General features: G+C 44.5%; 1 protein-coding gene across 1 annotated transcript in view; it reads right to left on the bottom strand.

The window, feature by feature from the left end:
- Positions 1-376: 376 nt before the first annotated feature.
- hcn1 (hyperpolarization activated cyclic nucleotide-gated potassium channel 1) overlaps positions 377-24,105 on the bottom strand; it is a 54,768-nt gene continuing 31,039 nt past the window's right edge. Inside the window, exons 4-9 of the mRNA XM_076283183.1 lie at positions 20,136-20,354; positions 13,879-14,025; positions 12,020-12,260; positions 8,215-8,379; positions 1,322-1,443; positions 377-1,216 (exon numbers count right to left, since the gene is read on the bottom strand). Coding sequence (XP_076139298.1) covers positions 377-1,216; positions 1,322-1,443; positions 8,215-8,379; positions 12,020-12,260; positions 13,879-14,025; positions 20,136-20,354 — 1,734 coding nt within the window. The remainder of the gene's footprint in view (positions 1,217-1,321; positions 1,444-8,214; positions 8,380-12,019; positions 12,261-13,878; positions 14,026-20,135; positions 20,355-24,105) is intronic.

The following is a 24,105-nucleotide window of genomic DNA, read 5'->3' as shown; positions in this document are numbered from 1 at the left end:
CAGTTACAAAAACAAAAGACAAACAAAATCAAAAATAAAAAAGGAAATATTCTCCTTATGTATGTGTTCATATATTTCAGAAAGGAAGACTCATGTTTATACTAGTTTTTAAATAGTCAATGCCAAATATTCTAGTTGGATGTACACATATATATATATTCGCTTAATATACATTCTTAAGTTGAAGGGGAGATGTGTCTAAAATATAATACAAGGGCAGTCTGTACATAGGGTGTCTATGAGGTTTTCCTTTTTTTTAAAGTTTGGAGAAAAAAAAGAAAAAATTCTCAAGTCTGGTATTCTTTTTCATATATCTTCATAAAAATGAATCAAAACATATTTAAAAAAAGAGGAAAAAGAGGAAATGAAAGTTGGATCATAAATTTGACGTAAACCGCAAATTCTTGTCTTGTTCTGTCTCTGTGCTGCTTAAGACTGCCGATTCTCTTCTTGAGCCTGTGGAATCCCTGTGCTGAGCAGCAGGGGGCGCTGTGCGCACCGGCGGCAGTGCTCCAGACGACATCTGGCGGAACAGGCTGACCCGCTGGGGCACGGTGCTGCGGATGCCCCCCTGCAGGGCCGAGCCCGGAGCCTGGGGCCCTGCGGCCGAGCCCGCCTGAGGGGGCAGCGCCGCCATGGACTCGCCTAAGGCGGGAGGAGGCACGGGCCGCGTCACCAACGTGGTGTCATGTGGCAGGGAGGGCTGGGAGGCGGAGAGGTGGCGCACGTCTCGGCTCAGGCTGCCCGACTGCAGGGCCTGAGTGCTCTTGTGGACGTCGCCGCGCTGGGGGGAGGGCACCTGCGCCTGTGATGGCTGCTGCTGGGACTGCTGGGGTGGTGGCTGTTGTGGCGGTGGCTGTGGTTGTTGTTGCTGTTGTGATGACGTGGAGGGCGATGGCTGTGCGGGATGCTGCGGCGGCTGCTGGGTGGACAGGGGCTGCTGGATGAGGGAGAGCTGCGAAGCGGTGGGCGAGCCGTACTGGAAGGTCCGGCCGGCCAACGGGGTCTGCACGGGAGGGCTGCACACGGCCGCCGTGAAGGAGCACGGCGACATGAGCGCCCCCTGCTGCTGCAGTGGCATCTGCGGGTTGGGAGAAGCCGAGTTCAGGTTGCCGATGGAGACGCTAGGCGCTGGGAAGATGCCTTGTATGGAGGCGGCCATGAGACGCGCGGTGGGGGCGATGGTGGCCGAGGCGCTGTAGGTCATGGGAGCAGTCTGCTGGAGCGCTGCGGCGTAGGGCGGCTGCGCTGGAGAGTTAATGATGGAGTTTCCAGACATCGGTGTTGAGTTCACTCCCGTGACCGACTGCTTGCGGTCCACCATCATCACCATCTCCCGGTCCTGACGGATAATCTGCTTCAAGAGCTCGTTCTCCTGGGTGTTGAAGACGCCGGCGTTCAGATCCTTCTGGAACTTCTGGAGCAGGAGCGAGTTCTTCTTCCCTGTGAGGGAGCAATGGATAGAGGCATGACTTCTGCCCTGAGGCATGGCTTGGCTGGACAGACAGAACACCAGAGAGGGTAAGGAATGTCTGTTGCTATGGTGTGTTCCACAATGAGAGAGGGATGAACATGACTATGGAAAATACACAGTCAATACTGTAACAGACAGTACAGACAACACGACACGTGCTCAGTAAATCTAAGGGAAAACTGTGTCAATACATACCCACCAAGACTTTCAATGGTCTTACAATGTCTTCATGGAAAATGACCAGTTCAGCACCAAGTTTACCATTTTCATCTAATTTCCTTGTCCTCTACACACCAAAGACCACAACACAGAGAATTAACTCAAGACAAACTACACATGATGACACTACTATGGAGACTACAAAAAGACCAACAAGAACCACATGACTTTTATCAGTCAACTAGAGTTGTAGGTTCTGGATCAACTGCTAATAAAAAATGAGTAGAGTTACACGATCAGGATCATTTGCTAATTAAAATGATGTTAAACAGCTACTTGCGGCCTACTGGACAGCTCGAGGCATTAACTTTACAAATTTAGATGAATAGCTCTCGACATGTACAGCATAGGAACAGTTAGTATGACCAAACACCTAACTGTCCAGCTGGGCAGTGTTCACAGAAAAGAACACCTGCATAGAATATAAAAGAGCTGCTCTTGACTCAGCTCTTAGAAATCAATGAAACGCTTACTGGACTATTATTAGGGTTCTTTTTCTAACCCCCCCTATGACGGTGAGCGATATAAGGTTGGAATGGGGCGCTGAAAGTTCTGGCAAACAAATGACTACTTGCGCAAAAAGCATAAAATTGCTCTCATCCTGTCACGGGAGATGCTATCTCAGCACTAGCATGACGTTATTCTGAGATCAGCTAATCTTGTTTTAGGCGGCAGTGTTCACAGAGGTCGTGACTAAAGGCAGAATCAAGCCAAAGATGAGCATTTATCAGCAGGCATTCTGCAAGGCTTACAAAGCACCTCACTGGCATCTATAATTAACTAAACGTCTGAGACGTTATGTTAAAATTGTCCCATTTGTCCTCACTGGTGGGGAAAACAGTGACGCTTCGATTGATTTGGGAATTGCTCTGCAGATGGCTGACCTTTTGTTGACGGTTGAGCTGAAACATTTCTGTTGAAGGAAATGACTGAGTAAGACTGCGCTGCACTGAAGGCTTTGGCGCCAGGCCATTAATCTCCTCACTAAAGCCTTGAGGACAAGGGAGGTGCTTTTACCTTGGTGGGCTGGCTGTCTATGATTGGTGCCACACCGCCATCACTACTCAAGGTGGCATGGGCATTATGCATTCAGCCAGCTTATGGATGGCGGACATTTTGCATACGTTTTTATGAAGGATCAAAATCCTTTGAGCATTCAGCTGCATGTCCCAGTACATCAGAAATGTAAATACTTTATAGAAAGAAGGAATGTCACGCTATACTTACTGCTGTAAATGATAAATGACTGGAATAGATTCTACAAATTAAAGAGGACAGAGATCAAATGACATTAATTTCCTCTTAGGACATACTGTAGAACCACCTTCATTTTCAACTCTTCTCACCTTTTTTCAATTAGAAGAACTTGTAAACTATGAAGTAATTGTAGAGTATGAATGTATTCTTTCAGAACTGTTGGCTCAGCAATCAGAGTAGTGATTGGTTAGGACTGTTAGTCCTCTGAGCTTGTAGGTTCTGATTCTCTTGGCCGAAGCCAACATAAATCAGAGGAACTATTAATGTGTCCTAATACAAAACATGTATCATAAGAGCAAGCCAATAGCATAGTGGCAATTAGTGACTAAAAACACGCAGTAAATTTGTAGAGAGTACTAAAAAAAAATTACCTCTTCTTAAAATTTCATCTGGACAAGGTATGTGCTACAGAATGCCGAATTTCCTTTCCCAAGTAAATAAACACTGGGGTTGTGGGTTCTATAAGAAGGGCGACGAGTTGCGGTGAATAACAGAGGGAGCACATAGTCACAACTCTCGAGACAGTACTATGAAATTATACATAAACAAGAACACGAGCTTCCCTGCACAGTTCCCTGAGCAGTCGAGGCCAGGCATGACTCTGCATTTCCCCAACACACTTCTAGCACTGCCTGGTTGTATGGATAATCAAAGGGGCAATAATCGCTGGAGGCATGCTGTACTTTGTCAATGCCAAAGCCTTTTGGCAGGCGTATGAATTGTGACAAATGATTTCCTTAAACTGGGACCACTCTCTATGTGAGAATCGGATCGCTCGCTTATTCAGTCTGAAAAGGCCAGGGCCATATGTCTCATTTGCTGACAACGTGAGAAAAAGAAGAGGAATCACACTGCTTATGTGTGCCCCTTTTCTCCTCAAAACACCTACCAAACTAGGGATACTTACTACCACCACTGGGACAAAACACAGTCCAGTACATCTACACACTTACACGTCATCTGTAAAGATGGTTGATGCATGGTAAGGAACATGTTTAAATTCTGTAGATGGAAGTACAACACATAAACATGTTATTTGCACTGGTCGTTGGTGCTGGGAGGGATAGGATGGGACCCGTGTAAGTTAAACAATCTAAATGCAACTACTCCACTTCAAGACATTGCCTAATGCTAATTCAAATTTCTCTGACAGTTGCCAGATAAATCAATGTTACGTTTTCATTCAGTGTGGCCTATGATTTCATGTCACCAAATTCCTACTGGGATGAAAATTGCTTTGTTAGGGGTTGATTGGAATTAAATTAATACTCTGACAAGGTCAAAGAGAACCGTTTCATAGCATGAACATCTTAACCCACAAAATATTAACCACACAACAAGACTGCAATCTGCAAGTGAAGTCGAAGACATCATTTCAGCTCCAATGCTGAACAGCATGAAAACATTGTCCTCTACTGCAGGAAAAGAGAGCAACATTCTGAACATAGCTTTGGGTTTCACTCGAAACAATTTTTGGCCCTTACATCCTCTTGTTGAGTTAAATAAAAGCACAGCGTATTAAAGCTGGATTTGGTTTAGATTTAAAATGGTGCATGTCCAAACGTAGATCCAGAAAGACTTTAAATAAACTTAAAAACAAAACATATTTAATCTAAAATCTGTCAAATCCTTTGTGGCATATTCATGTGCTTGTCGGCTGCTTTTCTCAGGGGTGCTGTATGCGGCCCTGCGGCATGGATGGGCCTTCCAAATCACTGGGGACAGTGGGCTGCTATAGTCTGGGAGTCTTCCTCAAGCACTCTTATCCTCAATGACTATATCATGCCTTCCCAGCACAGGAGTGCTGTCATGTTTTTTTTTCTTGTTAACGGAATACTTACGCAGAATTTCCTTTGCGATTGAGTGGCATCACTCACGTGGTGAAGCTCTTTGAAGAGTCCTTCATGTGATGATAAATGCCTCATTCGTCTAATGCTATGCTCTCTGGCCCCTGCCATTAGCTCCTTTTCTGATGAGCCTGGACATCACAACCTGCTCAGACCAGTTGGACTTGGACTATTCACAAGAGGCAAGGCATCAACTAAAATTGATTTGTGAGTTAGAAAAACAACACAGCCATGAGGCTGACGCCAATCTCATCTGGGGCTTGAAAAATAGCATGCAATAAAACTTAGTGATTTTTTGTTTTCTTTCTTTTCCTTGTGTAAACTCAGTTTTTTAGATGGGAGAAGCCCTCCCCTTGATCCTAAGTTTAACGTACAGTCCGTCCTAACCCCCGCACACAGACAAACATGGAAATGTGACCAACTAAACACAACAGTCCATTTGAACTTTGCTCTACATGGAAATGATGCCTATTGATTATATAGCACACTGTACAACATACTAACACAGAAGACATTTATAGAACTGTTATAATAATAATTGGCATGCACCTAACATTATTCACAATTTAGACAACGCAGATTAATTAAACTTTGGAAAAACATTTCAGCACAACACAATTTGTGTGGCATCATTGTTTTGTCATGCAACTTAATTTTCTTTATATATCCATGTAATAAAAAAATTAAAAAATTACTTCTGTTAAAATCCCATCTATGTGGGTGCTTGTCCGTGAGAGGAGAGTTGGGCAGGAGGTGACCCAACTGTGTCAGCCTGTGAAGCATTCTGCTTGTGTGGGAAAATTCGGATTGGGATGAGGCGTTTACCTGTTGCCTATTCGTCGGCCAGGACACTCTTGAAAACGAGATGAGCTCATCTCAAGAGGAACTCCTGGTCAAATAATTTTTAGATAGAGATAGATACATCAATTGTCAAACATGTCACTGTTGTCAATGTCATTCCTTTTTGTCTCTCTCTCTCTTTCCTTTGAAGAACCACGCAAGCACGTGACCAAATGCAGTCCATGTACACAGTCACGTAACATCAAGCACCGATCATGACATTTTTGGTCTTTCCCTTGTATGAGACAAAACCCCTTTTGATTTCCAATTTTGCCAAAGTCCCTTCTATTTTCAGAAGAGGTGTGGTAAAATAATCACTCACAAATCAAAATAAACATGTCACAAGTAAATCTGTGACTTTGTTGCTCTTTACTGGAGTGGCTAAATGGAGGAAGTTGGAGGCTAAAGGGCACTCATTTTTGGAAGCCTTCATCCCCTAAATCACACGAGTAATGGAGTTTAAGTGGGAGCCAGTCCTCTGACATTTCACCTCTTTTTGACCCTAAGATAATATCATACCATATCTCCCATTGCTTTCATCTGATATACTTGGCCAATTTCTGCTCAGACCGAAGTCCAAATGTCTAGTAATTAATTTGGACTTGTCGGTCACAGTTTTTGTACATTTTATAATACAATTATTTAATATTTTAGATTACTAATGTCCAGGATATGTGGACAGATATTGTGATATAACTATTGAAAAACACTATAAAAAATACTATTGCAACAAACATCAAAAAACGACAAAAATCATCACTGCAAATTCAATGTTTTACATCTAGTAGTTATCTGCTGTGGAATATTAGTATGTTGTCATAATTTTTTTCTGTACAGTATCCATTTTGTCTCTCTATGGTCAGTCAGGGTTGATTGGTGGATGTTTAATTTGTAAATAACCCTTCAGACTAATTAATTAAGACTGACAAATATTTAATCGCACAGAACATTGATAACTGTCAATGTTCCACATATGTTCAGAATGTTTTGAATGCTCACATTTGAATTCTTTTCCAAATATGATGCACTGAGCCTGAATTAAGACTATAGGCACTTTCACTTAGAATATTCAATTATGGCTTATCTGGCTGTCTATATATCAATCAACGTTTGAGGCAAAGACACAACCAGGCATAAAGCTGAGGAGTTCCATCTTTGGTGGGCTCACCACAAAGGACATGACAAAAGATTTAGACAATAACAACAGAAAAGGAACTACAACATGTGTGCAGCATGGAGGCTTCACAGTAAAGACGTCACAGTGGTCTATGTCTTCCAAACATCTTTACTTCCAAATAAAGTACTGGAGCTGTTCTGTCTCACTATATCTGGATGTATTTGATGATATCATCCATAACAAATGTCATGACATTTGATCTTTCACAAGTCACCTCACCCTAATACTATCTTCAGAGCTCTACTACCATGTAAGTTTATTAAACTATGTTTATCAAATAAAATGGGTTGGAATATAGAGAATTTGCTGACCTGTTACTAATATTGTCAGTACTTTATTTGGAAACAAATCACGGTCATACCAGAACAGTGATTACATACACACAATGGAAGACATGTTTTAGCTACAAAGATGACTTGGCTTATGGTTAAATCCCACCAATGTACTTTTTGATTTCTCCTCTTTTTAACCTTCGCTACTCTAATCCTATCAAGTCGCTTCAAGTGGGTCAGTTGTTCAAAGATTGCTGGTTCAAAAGATATTTCAATTATCTCACAAAAGTGACTACAACAGATCCCTTTTTAATACGGTATAATCCATTTCAGACTTGTTTCATCTCCTACAAAAGGAACAAAACAAGTACTGAGGAATCTGGAAATCTGGCCTTTGCTGAGCATTTATATGCGTGCCCCTCTGAAAACAAATCAGAAACGATAGAAAAGAAAACTCTGACTGATTAACATCTCTGCGTGGCCAAACAGAAGTAAGCAGAAAGCAGTTAAGGGAACACTAAGTATGTCTGGTACAACACATAGGGAGACTTTCTGAAGGACTGGCATTGTGTGTCTAGAGCAGCCAGGCGGATCCTTAGGGGCCCCTGGCAGTGGGATGTCAGAGCTCCAGCTGGCCCCCATGTGGGTGGGGGTGGGGTGCTGCTCATACCCAGGTTTGCAGGGGAATGGAACGGAGGCACATGCAGATGAAACAAGCTTCCGTCCACTCGCCTTCAGTCCAGGCGGGGGTCGACTCCAAAACCCAAACCCTCCGGGGTGACCTGAACCCCTCCCAGACAGCCACATGCACTTTGTTCTTCTTTTTTTGTCTTTTTTTTTTTTTTTTTTTTTTAAAAACACCATGACAACAAATTTGGGTTTATGCAACATTTTCTTCAATCATTATTGGATCGTAAGATCACAGGGTTAATGTTAATCCGGATGAGGAGAGAGGAGAATAGAGAGGTAGAGACAGAGAGCATACACACAAGCATGCAAGCACGATGGCAGACAAGTGCGTTGAGGGAGAACAGACACACAGCACATATGAGTTATGGCACAGGCAAGGCACTCATTAGTATGGGGAGCTAGCAGAAGAGCTGGGAGGGCGGAGAGTCGCGGCCTTACCGATGCGGTCCAGGCGGTCGATGGCCACCGTCTCGAAGGCGCGGCGCATCATGGGGTACTCCTCCAGCACCTCGTTGAAGTGGTCGACGGACAGCGAGAAGAGGCGGCAGTAGGTGTCGGCGCGGACGCTGGCCGTGCGTCTGCCCTTGGTCAGCAGGCAGATCTCTGCGGGTGAGCGAAAAGCAGGAAACACACACACACACACACACACACACACACACACACACACACACACACACACACACACACAAAAAGTGGAAATGAAGACGAGAAATGGCCATTATCATCATCATCACCCACGGGAGCAAATGGAAGACTCACACACAGTCCAGACTGATCGCTACCCAAATGAGCGTGGAACGTGGACACAGGGCCGGACAGCTGGGGGTGCAAGGCCAGCAGGACACCCATGTGAATGAGCCCTCGGCTACGCAGCCAACGTGTGCGCTGTCGCCGCTAGCTCCCACACCCCATTCGTCAAATGGCTCGGTGGCTAATGACTCCTCCAAACTAAACTGGCTTGTGCTGAGCTGGCAGCACTAATGATCATACATGAAGTGCAATCAAGGAAGCGTTGCACCCCAATACTTCTTTTGTAGGTGGTCAGAACAGACTACAGCAGCGAGCTCAGCTCAGTAGCGCATCTACTGTACTGGGGCGTGTTGCTGATTAACTCACAAATAATTTATTCTTCCATTCACATCACCACTCCCACCATACCAGCCAAATGCTTACCGTTAATGGACGAGGTCCTTTTCCTACTAGTTTACATAGATACTGTAGATAGATAGATAGATAGATAGATACTTTATTGATCCCTAGGGGAAATTCAAGGTCACAGTAGCATACTGTACAAGCTACTAAATCCAAAATAATATATTGAATAAATCAAAGCTTTAACAATAATTATTGTTACAGCCTTGATTTATTCAATATATAATAGTAGACCTAAAATGATTCCCAAATGACTGGTTGTTACATTATCTGCTGTGAAGCTTTCTAGCGAAATGGCCTCCTGCCTTGTGCTATTGTGCGACACCATGTGTCGTGAAAATTGTGAATATCCAATTTGGCCACCTCTGCCAATAACGACAGACGTTGTCAGTTTTATCTTCCTCATAACGGCGCGTGTGTCCCGGAGGCTGAATAAAACATGGCATTAAATGGCCGTTTGAGGACCGATGCCCTTGACATTCACAGCTCAAGTTCTGGTGTGCAGCGCTGCCAAAAGGCTGGCCTGCTGGACGCCTGGAAAGCACACTCCAGCTGGAGGTGTGAACAAGGTAGCCGCATGGATTTACGTAATGAAGAAAAGCACAACGTGAAAACCTGTGCTGTCAAATATACACACACACACTCCGACACAGACAATATACACTTGCACATTACTGTGTGAGAAATGTGTGTGTTGTGATAGCAATGAGAGAAATCAAGCAGAGACACGTGCACACTTCCTAACACACTGCTGGCTGCCCTCACAACCTCTTACAACCATACGACTCCAACGGCCCATCAGGTCGTCCGCAGCGGAAAGGGGTGGGTGGGTCGAGGGGGGCTGGAGGAGGCAGCCAGGCTTGCTGGTGTGACGACCAGCGCTTTCACACATGTCGTCCAGCGGGGCTGTTCACCGCAGGGCAGTGTGGGTAACCAGCCATGAGCCCATGTGCTTCCTGTGCAGATCTGTGTCGAAACACAGCCACCACCACACTTCCCCACTGGCCTTACTGCCTGGCCTGCTTTCAACTGGACTTGGGAAAGAGTTGTTTCACATGACAGAGGTAGCCAGACAACACTCAATTACTTTTGGGAGTTGCTTTTGGGAGTTGTTGATTGAGTTCTTGTCTATGGGCTTGCATGCGTCTCTGAGCCACTTTAGTTCAAATGTAGAAATTCTTAGAAGGGAATTCTTTGATAGTGTCTCATTATGCAACTGGAACGAACGGCATTTGGGGAAAGCAGCCATCGCTAGAGTTTGCTCGATCTCTTTAGCCTAACAGCAGTTCCCATGATTCAGTGGAGGAGAAGGATGCACTTCCTGACAAGGCCAGCTGCTGTGATGCCCAGTCAGCACTGATCTCCTAATGCCACGCTCATGCCACGCAGCATAAATATCCCCCCACCAGATGGGCATCCCACTGGAGCAGGTGGCTGGCATCAGAACTTAACATGCCAGAGAGGCCAGCAACATCCTCCGTGACACTGGGAGGAAAAGGATTATCAAGGAGGGCTAGGGGAGGGATTTAAATTTCCTTTTTTCATTACGGCATTATGAAACATAAGGACAGCCGACAGCATGCTAAAAACTACAGCCGGACACATAGACGTTGGTCAGCCACCTGATCTGATCACAGATCTGATCACAGATCATCTCATGGACTTGAAGACTAACCTGACAGTTAAATCCTGACACGTTAATGTTTTTGTTGTAATGACTTTGTCTAAGAATCTTACTCCATTTACTCTTTCAAGACCTCAACTGAACATTTTAATTCATGAACAAAAAATATTTGATTGATTTTAGAGGAGGCTCATTATTTTTATTAATTATGTTATAGGTTCAATGCAAATTATATTATTGAGATGGGCTGGCAAACTCTCACAGTTCACCTCAATAATAGCATGTTTGCAGTAACACGTTATTATATAATGAAACATAATAATACTTATCCAAGGAATCATCACATTGTGTCAACATTTAATTTTTCATTTGAGAAATGAAAGGGAAAGCTTTGGGCGAAACATTAAAAATCAATCAAAACTCCTTTGTGGACCAAGCTTTAGCTTTTTAGTTCTGGCAAAGAGGGATAAGTATCTTTTAAAAGTCTGGGCTTAGAAGTAACAGAAATGGTTCCTGAAATTGCACACAATCTGTCACTATTCTTAGAACTCTTTCCGTGGAAAATGATCTCATTTGAAATAAAAAATTCACGGCGAAGACAATATAAAACATTACACTATGTCACGTAGTCCCATTACACAGAAAGGGGAAACGAAGGCCAAATAAATAAATAAACGAATAAGGTAGGGTAAACAGCTTCGTTTTAAACGGATTGATGGATTAATATTTAATGTCAGGCCATGTTTGCTAGAGAGTGGGAATTACTCCCTCAATTACGCGAAAGGAACATTTATTCAACATTCAGTGCCATGATAACCTCTGCCTGTCCTCTGGGAAAGTTGATCTTCTGCTTGGTCCCTTCTGCCTGAACAGATGAACATTATGTAAGAGCTTGTGAACGCAAACCCATTTCCAGGACAGGAAAGTGCCCGATGAGAGTCTGTCACCACTCTGACAGAACTTCTAGAATGCCGTGGAACGTAGCAGACTGAGCTCCACCAGGACCAGACACTGTTTACCTCTCAACTGACCTCCAGATTCAAGTGACTCACCGAGGGAATCAGTGGAACATCTAAAGTGTGTTTACAGAGGGATGGAAACCTCAAGGGCGCAAAATACCTATTTGTAGATGCCTATAGATAACCTCTTAACCTGAAAGACCGTCTAAAGTTTGCAGAAACCATCACTTAACAACATTACCCATAACACTTTAGTATTTCATCCATGAGCCCTAGATTTTCACATAAATCATTCAACACACTCTAAACTACAACACCAAAGGAGATGCTTACTGTATTTCATGGACTGATGCAAAATTGAACAAACATATCATCAACGGGGCCATGTATTAATTTATATTCTTCATCAGTTTTTGAAGATTAGCATGGCAAATGAACAGGAAATTAGCATTCTGCTCTTTTTTTCTAATGACACACTCAGCACACCGTCATGGCCACACACACTGACCTCCAAAATAGGAGCCGTCGGTGAGCTTCATCTCCTTGCTGACTTTCGTGATGACACTGGCGACGCCGTGCTGGATAAAGTACATCTTCTTCCCCACGGTGCCCTCGCGGATAATGTAGTCGTTGGGCTGGAAGACTTCAAACTTGAGTTTGCTCAGCATGCCCGTCACGAAGTTGGGATCGGCGTTGGCAAACAGGGGCATGGTGGCCACCAGCTTACGGCAGTTGAAATTAACAATTTCCTATGAGCAAAAGTACAAAAATAAAGTCATATCGTTGCAATGTTTTACCTCACTAATGCAATATTGTAATCTAAAATCGATTCGGCTCTTAAAAAGTTGACTGTAATATCCCTTTTCAAATTGCCCACTTCTAGCAGACAACAAACAACCAAAGGCCTTATCGCCACTACTGCCATGTCTTGATACATTTGATACCTGCCTTGGCAGCAGCCAGACAGTTGTTGTGAATAATGAAGTTGTCTTGCTGAGTCTACCTTTAAGCCGACATGAGAGGAGAGGCTTGTTTACTAAGCAGTCTCTTAATTTCCTGGGGATGAGGATGAGGAAGTGTGTCTTAGCTCCAGGAGCGCTTTTCTAGTCTTGTTTGTTGCTCCTCCTGAGGGGGTCTGCGTGTGTGTGTGTGTGTGTGTGTGTGTGTGTGTGTGTGTGTGTGTGCGCGTGTGTGTTGTGGAGAGCATTGTTTGTTAACAGCAGCATAAGCACACAGAGGTACCACTGTGTGCATCCCGAGCCGATAGGCCCCAGACCCCAATCCCAGCCCTCCAAATAATGAATTAGATCCCAGCATCCTCCTGCTCGCGGCTTCACCAGGGGGAAACAAGCTTTCTACTCTATCTATTTAAAGACTATTTGTCATCGGGCAACATTCATAAAAATAGCAGCAGTGACCAGCTGCAAAAAAAGAAAAAAGAAAAAGAAAAAAAAGTGTTGCAGCGATGAAGCATTAAGTGTTCTCTCACCTTGCAGCATCATCACTTGGGCTCATTCTGTCTTGTTATATCAGAGCTGGCAGAGTTATGGGCTGCCATGTTATTTGATAAGCATCACACGCATCTGCATCCCATGCCTACGCCTGTCTTGCACTGGGATGGGCTTCAAGCTCCTGTACGTGCCTATGTGGTGCACAGCTCTTTTTCCTGCTCTGATCATTTTTCTTTCTGTTCAGGGCCCAATTACCCAGAGGATTTACAGTGTGCACCATTACAAAGAGACAAGCTATCTATCGTTTAAGGATGGGAGCTTAGCATTGCCTTGCTTTAAAGCTACCCAAATTGTACTCCAACTGCAAGGCCTTGATGCATTTTGCTGCATTATAAATCCCTCCTGCATTGTAATGAGCACTTCTCTACAGAGCTCTGCTTGACCAAAGAGGTCTAAACTACTTATACATTCAGCGTGCATTTTGTACTTTTAATCACAGCACCGGCAACCTCAGTCTGATGGACAGGCTAATGTTTTTCACTGTGGAAGGCGTGCTCTACCATGCTCTGACCAACACATCAATATGTGTAGTCTATTTTCTAAACACATCAAAAAACTGATTTGACGTAAGGGTAATTGATACTTAGAGCGGTGGCCCTTCTCATAAAGTCCGCTCAAAAGTGTTCCCCCGACAGAGGGCATGCTTCAAATTACCCATGACTCTCTGCTCCTATCAGATTCCAGACATTTTTCCCATACCAAAATATCAATAATCAGGCACCATGTAAAGGACCTAATCTGCGTCGTCGGCGAGGGTATCGATGGATTAATTTCAAACAAATCGATGGCGAGAAAGCTCCGAGGTGTGAACGTCTGGTGCTAAGAGTCTGCGGTGCGGGCGTCCTTGGGGACTCACCTCTTTAAGGGGGTCATTGAGCTCGTTGAGGATGTTGTCCTCATCGAAGATCTTGCCCTGGTAACGATGTTCATAGTAGTCATGGATCTTCTGCCGCATGTCTGCAGGAAGCTTATGGAAGGACATGTACTGCTCCACTTGCTTATACTGTAAACATACAATAAGGCAGTGCAGAGCAGTGAGTGAGAAACATTATAGAATGTTTTGGAACATTATAGAATTATAGAATATTATAGAATATAAAGCATATGACAGATCATCATTCAAAATTGAAATGGAACCAATAAGACTGGGGCTGGCGTGACATTTCAAAGGAAATGAATCCCTGGCATGTATTCTCTCTGCCCTTGGTATGATATTTTGATATATCTATTGTAATGGATACAAAACTATCTCACACTCATATTTCTGGGACTTTGGCCTTTCCACATCACCACTTTGTTACCATCTTCTTACATGAACACAATTCTCTTGTATGGCCATATATGCAAACACATTCAGTCAGGCAAATATACACACTTTTCCAGCTGCACACAGACAGAGAAACACACGTAGCCATTGCCATGTGCTTTAACTAGCAAAGCAGGTGGCAGGTGAGGGCGCAGGTGTGCATGCAGGTATGGCCACAGGCTTTTCCGCTGACACCAGCTGGCAACTCCGATAACATCACCATCTGCGGGCCTATCACAACCTCGGCACCCCCCCCCCCCCCAAAACCATCGCCACCCCAACCACTGTCACTCAGCCCTGCAGAGGGACCTGTGATTCACAGGATGTGTTGCAGTCTGCCCTCACACTGGGGCTCAATGATGTCTCATGACTGCAGGCCAAGCGGCTGACAAACCTGCCTTAGACATCGCTTATGACAGCTCATGCACACTCACTGTCTGCTTAGCAACAGACTAGCTATCCTTTACTACCCATTGCTCTTAGATGCACGCTTTGCATAATTTTGCCTCAAGACCCTTCTAGGAAATTGTTTCTTGTGGAAGTATGGAAAAATGCCTGTGGTTTGTGCAGCTGCTTTTAAGGCAGAGGATTTGTAAACATTAAAATAAACAAATAAATAAATAAATATCTAGCATCTGGACCCACATCTTAATGCAAGGGGCTTAAATCGGCAAGTCTGTCTGAGTGCTCAATCCTGGCAGCCAAAACAATAGGAGCTAAATGTGACAGATGCCCTCTCACTCTCTTCTAAGCAGCAGACCATTAGTCTGGTGCTCCTGAAAAATTAGCCATGTCTGAAAGAATTACAATCAGCCCATTTGGACTGGAATGACTGACTGGCTATTTAAAGCCGCGGAAAGGTGAAGAGGGAGCACTGCAGAGTGAAGCAGGCTTCAAAGACACACTTAGGACTTGTCTGGGAGGTTCCGCGGTGTCATCTGGTTGGATGCCTCGGTGTGAAGAACACTGTCCGGACCTGACTGGGCGATGTGATACGTTAGCACTCCAGACACGGAGCAAGACGCACAGGTGACCCGTTGCTACTCAGTGTGTCTGAAGAAGGGACACACCTCTTGCATATTTCATTAAACAGTGGCATCAGCATGTCACGCTAGCAGGCAAATAAATATGGGCTGTGTCAGACTTAGCAAAGACCTCTGATTTATGTGAGGGCTTGGCAGGGAGCCTGAACACCAGACTGGGCTCCAGACTTTGCTGAGACACACACACTTTGCGCAGTGGAAAAAAGAAGAACAAGAACAAATGTTTTGGACCTCGTCCATTCTACAGTAATCAAGCGCGGCGCTGCTGGGCGGCCAGGGGAGGCCGGCGGCCAGCGAAGGCAATCTCCAGCACGTATAGAATGGCGGCCGTCAAGAGCGCCAGGGTTTTAGGGGGGTGTCTCTCACTGTCGCGCTCTGTCTCACGCCGTCCACGGCGGTCCATCTCCGGCTCTCTAGGTGCAATCAGAGGTGCCAGTCAGCTCCCCGGTGACAGTGACCGGCCCCCTCGGCCAAAATTGCACAAGAGCAGACCAGCAAATAATAATTTGGCCCGACTGAGCGCACAGCCAGGAAAAGCAAATGTGCTCCTAACTGATTGAGGCACAGCTGCAGCGGGGTGATAAGGCAGGCCGTTTTGTTTGAGGCAAATTCATTTACACTGTGTACACAATAAAAGCCCACACTCTTCTCCTTTAGTTTAAAGGCAATTGAATTTCAACTTTGATATGTAGATGATGATCACTTTGGCAGGGAGTATGGCTGGGTCACTGTAGGTCATGGCATCACACACACACACACACACACACACACACACACACACACACACACAAACACACACACACACTAACAGACACCCACAGCCCCAACTAATCCCTCTTCATTCACTGCAGTGAGCCATTTCCATCAAGATTTTACTCACAGCCACCACGCTACTCCCACAGGAAGGGGGTTAAATTGTTTCAGGAAAATTTGACACAGCATCACCCTGGTGCAGTCCTGTGTGTATGGTATAGAGTAGTGTGCCATTTAGAGACTAAGCTAAAAAGGGCCACACTCTCTGAATTATTAACAAGTCTCCTGTATCACTCACTCTTCTATTTGTGTTTGTGAGTGTGTGTGTGTGTGTGTGTGTGTGTGTGTGTGTGTGTGTGTATGCGCGTGCGCATGCACCAATGAATCTGAGTGCATTTGTGTTTCCTGCACCTTGCATCTTGACATTCTGCATCCCATCTACATAAGCTTGTGTGAACACTTGCTTGTATATGCACATAGTGAATGCCTCTACATGGATTTCCAATGAAATCCTGTGTCATTCTGGTGTGTGAGCTGAAGTTGGGGACACAGAAAGACTCTTCTCTTCCAACGCCAGTGGATTTTCTCATGACTACATGGCACTTTAGTGGTATTTTAGCAAGGTATATGCATATAAAACGTATTACTATTGCAGCCTACTTCACTGTAAAGGCAATAATGGCTATTTTATGTTAATAGTAAACATGTTATATAAATGAAGTCTCTAAATATGTTCCACAAACAAAGTCAGGTATTCACAAGACCTAATCAAATCTACTGTTTCAGTGCTGTTTCCATGGATCTATGCATGTACTATATGTGTGTGTGTGTGTGTGTGTGTGTGTGTGTGTGTGTGTGTGTGTGTGTGTGTGTTCCTCCAGACAGTGGTGCAGGACTCCTTGCGGGCGTATGAAAGCACTTGCATCAGTGATGAGTGTGTTGTGATTCACAGGGATCCAGAGGGCTCAGCTGATGAAGTCTAATTAAGTCCACTATGTACTCTGTGCATGCAAGATGCTGCTGTGGTTCCCCAGAAATAGGTCCTCTTCACAGAGAGGTGACATCAAATTAACCTGGCATCCTTGCAGAAGTAAAATGGTCGAAGGCATTGAACAACATTAAGGCTCCTTTATGTAATTTCAACAGGCAAAAGAAGCTGCGAGAAACGTACATAACAGCTTGAGAAGACGACGGTAAAAGGAGAGGGAGCTTATTTTCACCCCTTTCCAATTATTTCCCCTCACATATGATCGGCGATCATATTAGAAGTGCTTCTGAGGAGAGGCAGGTTTATATTAGATGTCAGAACCAATCGGCCAGCGGAGCTTCATCCTCCCCAGGTGGACATCAGGTGAAAACAGACCAGCCTACCCCTGCTTTCTGACTCACAGGAAGATAAAATACACCACTGCTGCCAAAAGCACTTTGTTTAACACAATTTCCACAACAGTCATTCAAGCGGAGGGAAATAACAGGGCCTTTACCTGGCTGAGCAAGATGCTGATGTCCTATTTTGCAATAAAAGCAAATGAAAGCTATTCCAGGGTGTAAGGTCATAGGCTGGTTTGCTTTGGCACCACGTGTTTTGAAATTGGAAACTTGGTTAGACACTCCCGCCCTCTGATAGCTGCGATATTAGCAGACGGATATCTTCGGACGCAGCCATAACTATACGTTGTCATGGAATAACATTACATTATCCCTGTCCCTTTGGAGAATCAGTGCTACACAACACAAAACAATTATCTGATGTGTTGATGGAGCTGCTCGGTAATGAGATATCAACCAGAGCAATAGGACAAAATGGCCTAATCTTAGCTGAGGGACAGTGCTCAGAGTGCTCGGCTAGAGCATGCTTCTTAATTGCATCTCTGCAGCACGGTGGCGGCTGCACATGTTCAAATATTTCATATATATATATATGTGTGTGTGTGTGTATGTGTGTGTGTGTGTGTGTGTGTATGTGTGTGTGTATGTGTGTGTGTGTGTGAGAGAGTGTGTGTGTGTGCGTGTGTGTGTGTGTGTATGTGTGAGTGTGTGTGTGTGTGTGTGTATGTGTGTGTGTGTGTGTGTGTGTGTGTGTATCCTTCACTCACTCAGAGCGTGGGCCACTGGGACTCAGTACCTGCCTCAGGCACAGGAGCCACACCTGCAGCCAGGCTGACTTCAGGGGAGAGAGCTGAGTATGTGCTGCTCGCTCTCCAAAGTCTCCTCAGTCACATGGCTCTCTCTCTCTCTCTCTCTCTCTCTCTCTCTCTCTCTCTCTCTCTCTCTCTCTCTCTCTCTCTCTCTAGCTGAGCTGAGCTGTTGTTCCCCCTAGGGGGCTGATCTGAAACGGGTTCATCGCCCGTTTTTGATCTGGGATCAGAGCTGCTCCACTCGACGGGGGGAAAGCGATGAGAGATAATGCCCGTGCGTGCGTGACGCCACTGCACCGCGCCGCTCCTCCACAGTCATTAGGAGGGAGTGCGTGAGCGGGCTCTTTCAGAGCACACATGTGTGCCACCGTTATCTCCCCAACCTCCCCCATTCAGTGGCAGAGGAGTCCCATTCCACCATTGGGACAGCCTCTTCGCCAGTTGCCATAGTGTTTGTGTTGTCAGGGGGATTAGGGAGGTTGGAAAACATGATTGTGTGACTCTGAAGCAAATGGCTTTGACTGTGCAGAGCTCCTCATGGGCCTGAGGCTTAAAACAGGACAGAACCTGGCACAGAAAAAACGTATTGCATTGGTCTCATGTGTTCTGAAGGCCACTAATTTGAATGCTCTGTGCTAAACTCATTACCACAGACACACTACCAACAACAAATTAGCAACAATGCGACATAAATACAGAACATGTTGGGGGTCCAGCTTGCTTGACCAATGCCTGTCTCAGCAAGGTCACAACATCATATTTAAATGAACGATAGCCACTAATGCGGGAGCCATTGGATGTAAATTAACGTAACGCCTCGTCCATTTGCGGCTGCCTTGTCATTGTCACTTTCAAGGTGACATGGGCTCTGTGGACGCTGGAGATAAGGAGGAACACGCTGCCTCTGACAGGCTAATTGATGTGCGCTGTGCAGTGCACTCCTCCTCTCCTCACTCCGGTGTTGGAGCTACTTCACCAGCTCACAGCATCCAGTCTTCCGCAGTTTCACTCTTTGCTTCACATTTTGTGAACTTTTCGCGCACCCGAAAAACAGACATAATCTATTGAACTGTTTTCTCAAATATTCATTTGCAACTGGTGCAAAGCGGTTTGATTTAGCGGGAGCATAGGCTGTTTATTTCACACCAGCATGTGTGGGTGCTGTCAAAGTGAATGGATTATGTTCTGGCCCTGGTCTGGGCTGCTGTGCATCATGGGGCTTATTTGCACCAACACATCACACTCCAAATGCCTCTCTTGAGACTGTGCATGGAATCAGTGGGTAAGCTGTCATTAAACTGTGGTGGATGCATCATAACTCTGAAAAGACTAATTAACTATGGACTGTACTGACTGTACATACACACAGGGTTTGCCAATTAAATCCCCATCTCCATCTGGCTCTGTTTCTTTCCAGGATCTATACTATGTCAATCATCTAAATGACTTGGACCAAGAACAATACATTGAAGAAACCTCAATAAGCACGAGTATTTAAGCCTCTAATTCAGGCTCAGACTGTACAAGCAGTATAATCTAGCCTCATCAGCTTTGAGGCCTGTAGAACAGCATTATAATCTATACTGTCATAATGTGTCAGCAGGAGAGGAGGCCTACAAAGGTCTTTGATTACAACATGAAATGATACCATGTCAGTGAATCAGCTACACAGTGTGAGAAACACTTCTCAAATCGAGAGAAAGTTTTGCACTTGCATCGATGAATACACAGTTCTTTTGTTTATAATATCAGGAACTGATTACCTAACTAACATAATCCTCAGGTCTGTTGGCATTGTTCCAATGGCTGTTCATGTGACCTGTTTATCCATCTAGCCCTGTCCATGTGGGCACGTGTGTGAGGCCTGTCTTACCTTCTCCTGGTACTGGCGTCGGGAGGAGTCCAGAGACTGGATGAGGGCAGTGGCGTGGCCCACGAACATGGCGTAGCAGGTGGCGCCCACGATCATGCTGAGCATGGTGATCCACAGATCTGACATGCTGACGGGCGCCCGGGCACCGTACCCGATGCACAGCATGTGGCTCATGGCTTTGAAGAGGGCATAGGAGTACTGCTTACCCCAGGAATCATTCTGTAGAGAGAGAGAGAGAGAGAGAGAGAGAGGAGAGATGAGAGAGAGAGATGAGAGAGAGAGAGAGAGAGAGATGAGAGAGAGAGAGAGAGAGATGAGAGGGAGGGGGCATAAAAGACAGAAGGATGGAGGGGAGGTTACCACATGAAGTACCTCAGGCAGCACACAGCGATGGATCAGTGGACTGCCGTGGAACATCCTGACAACATACCCTTCATGCTTCAGAGGCTCACAGTCACGCAGAGCGAGCTAAACTTCTCTCTCTGTGTCAGTGCACGTTTTCCTCTATTTCTCTCTCCCTCCCTCTCTCTCTCCCTCCCTCTCTCTCTCATTCTCTCTCTCTCTCCCTCCTACTCAACGTCTTCCCTTGTCTTCCCTTGTGCCAACTCTCCCTAGTCCTCCCTAGTCCTCTCTAGTGCTCGGCCGCCGCTGGGTGTGGAGCAATCGTTGGCTGTGAGCACCCCTAATCAACATCTATTACTCCGATTTGTTTTGTGCGGCTGATGCTCAGCTTTGCCATTGGCCCGGGGAGGCCAGCCAGGCGAGGGAGAGGGGAAATGAGCAGTCGTGAACTCCGTGCTCTCATGGGCGATTAGCACAGCTGTTCGGAGCAGGATCCACTCAAGAGCCGCACAGACAGGAACACAGCATCACCAAGGTGGCCTAAATCTCAACCAACATGTCAGGTCATGCGAGCTAATAAATAGAAATGTTTATTACTGTAATTCAATGAGATTTTATTGTTCTTGTCGAATGGCATTTTGCTGGTGTTGTATGTGAAGTGTTATATAATGTTGTAGGAAACACCCCACTGGAGAAAAAAACATATGAATATTTTAGTTCACTGAGGAGGAAAATTGGGCCTTTGGGGAATTGCGATCCACTTTGGGATGAGAAGGAAGTCCAACTGTTGACTCATCAGTTTGTAATCATACACAAGTGATGCACAAGGCACAATATACACAACCAACAAGTGAATACAAATAAGAAATTAGTCAAATCCATTTCCTGTTTTGAGTACTAAAACTGTTGCTTTGTCAACATTTCATGATAAACCAAGATGATGAATCCGAAACAACAAAACAAAACCTTTACTGTGTGTGTGTGTGTGTGTGTGTGTGTGTGTGTGTGTGTGTGTGTGTGCATGAGACAGAGAAAGCTAGTGACACTAAAAGAACAAATGGTTGGGAATGTGTGTGCGTGCGTACGTGTGTATATGTGTGTGTGTGTGTGTGTGTGTGTGTGTGTGTGATCGGTACAAGGCTTTCTTTGAATAAGGAATGTGACAGCTCTGAGCTAGAGTCCTGTAGTTGTTTCCAAGTTGCTGACTGTTGGAATCACTGTGTGTCCTTTGAAGACAGAAAGTGCTGAGGAAGCCTAGCATTTCTCACCCAATGCAGAACTCCAGATGAACATCACCGTAAATCTCTCTCCTTCTCTGCACCTGACACACCAGGGTGTGCTGCCACTGCTGAATATATCACATGGCAGCCCTATAATAACTCCTGCACATGCTGGGCCTTTCTTGCACCTTTTAGAAAAATTGGATGATAGCAACTGTGCCATCAAACAGCAATGCTCACCCCTCTGTTTGAGCACGAAGGACAATCCATCATCCAGACAGAGGTAATGGCAAATTTATGGCTAAATTAGCTCCTCCGCTGACTCACCTATTAATATGAAATCTAATCTCCACGCTGATTGCTTGTTTCTTCTGGGGATTGATGGGGAAATTATCTGATAATTACCTATGCTACTGTCATCAGGAACTGAGTCTGGACTGCTTGGACTATATCACTGCTACCTGTGATGGTGTACACCAAAATATGATTATGAAACCGAAAATGTCAAAAGTAATCATGTTCAAAGCTGTAATCAGTAACCCTGTTCAAAAAAATGTATTTTTTACGTTATACAGAGATATTTACTGATTTGCAACAATTTTATCTAAACATTGTAAAACTTTTATTGTAAATATTCAAATATGTATTTCACCACTTAAAACTTGTCCTGTTGACCTGTTGTGGGTAGGACAGCAACAAGGACATCTCATTAAAACCTACATTTTCCTTTTCTTTCATGTGTGTGTGCGTGTGTGTGTGTGTGTGTGTGTGTGTGTGTGTGTGTGTGTGTGTGTGTGTGTGTGTGTGTGTGTGTGTGTGTGTGCGTGCGTGTGTACGTTCATACCTGAAACATGTGTATCATGTAACCTGTAATGACAGTATGGACCTGTAGACTGTGTACATTATTCTTGTTGTGCAGACATTAGACATTCTGTCAGTCTTTCTTTGCTCCACATTACTATAATTGCAGTAAGACAGTCGGCTGGGACAGAGTATAAGATAGCAGATGAAAAACAGCTTATCACTATGCTGCCATAAATAACTTTACATGACAGAGACTCTGAGATATTTTCTCCTGGAAACGCTCTCCGTAATCTAATAGACAAAGGAGATTCAGCCAGTCAGCGTAGCCCTGGAAGGCATTTGCATCACATGACCTGAGGGTTAAACAAAACAACACGAGAGCATAGCAACATACTGTACACAACATGACATGAGGATCAAGAAATGGGATGTATTTACAAGGCTGCGTTCTGAGAGACTATAAAATAAATATTTAAAAGGCAGATTGCTTTCTTGCCTTGAGTGTATCAGCACAGGAGGGGGTTTAACAATAAAGACTTGGCCACAGCCACGGCTAGTCCCTGAATGTTGGCTTCTAAGATCCCACGGCGAAAAATGAAGGACAATATTAAGGTACACATGACAGTGCTACTGACAAAGTACAGGATCATGTGTTGTATATACATACCAAGATGACTTATTTTAAGAGTAATTATTTAAGATGTGAGTGTTGAAACATTTTAAATAGATCGTTGAATTACCACTTTTAAGAAAGTGTTTTAATGCAATGGTAATGTGCAGATCTATGAGTTACAATAAAACTAAAATTTATGCCAAACAATGAATTAAGTAGCATCAAACATCACATCTCCATACTGCTCTCTGAGCCCGAACTGACTTTTAACATTTCAAAAGGGGGCTTTTGATACAATATCGTCTGCCTCTCACTGCGGCCTATGGGAATATAAAACACATTTGCTATGAAAAGAGTAAAAAGCTTTTGGGATTTGAACACTAAACTAGGCAGAAGAATTTGCATCTCTGTCAGATGTAAAGTGTTTTTGTCAGTAACCGTTTATCACGCTTGTTATTTCTGGCAGCAGCAGGCCATCCAAAACGCCATGTGTGATGGAATGGTGGTCAGCCGCCGACCACTCAGAGCTCTGGTGTGAACAGAGGCCAAGCAGCCAGTCATGTCACAGCCACTGTGATGTGAGATCTATGTGACCAGGAAGGGGACTGACTCTCATTTTTTGTTGGTAACTAGGTGCTACTTGTGCTATGTGTGTGAGATGTACACAGTGCCACCCTCAATACATTCCACCATTCCACCTTCACACAGAACTGAAGATTGTATGCAAATGATTCATGTAGCAATCAAAATAGGACAAACAACCCAGCAGGCCAAAGAACATTGCTCTTCAGATGTTTCACAATCACAATGAGAAACAACACCCGCCACCCCCCCCCCCCCAACAAACACAAAACACAACTAATGAATGCATGGAAAATGGAGAAAAGGAATAAATCTTAATAAATCATATTTCTTTCTTGAAGTACATTTATCAGCCTAGAGAATATATTATTTATTTGTAATTCTTTTGCATTTAGCACATGACATCACA

The sequence above is a fragment of the Alosa pseudoharengus genome, unplaced genomic scaffold (genome assembly GCF_046254945.1).
Source record: "Alosa pseudoharengus isolate Yale_2024_CS ecotype anadromous, Long Island Sound unplaced genomic scaffold, YU_APseudo_1.1 YU_APseudo_1.1_scf_14, whole genome shotgun sequence".
NCBI classification, from domain to species: Eukaryota; Metazoa; Chordata; class Actinopteri; order Clupeiformes; family Clupeidae; genus Alosa; species Alosa pseudoharengus.
The sequence above is the reverse complement of the archived record's forward strand: the minus strand, read 5'-3'. Positions and strand labels throughout refer to the sequence as shown.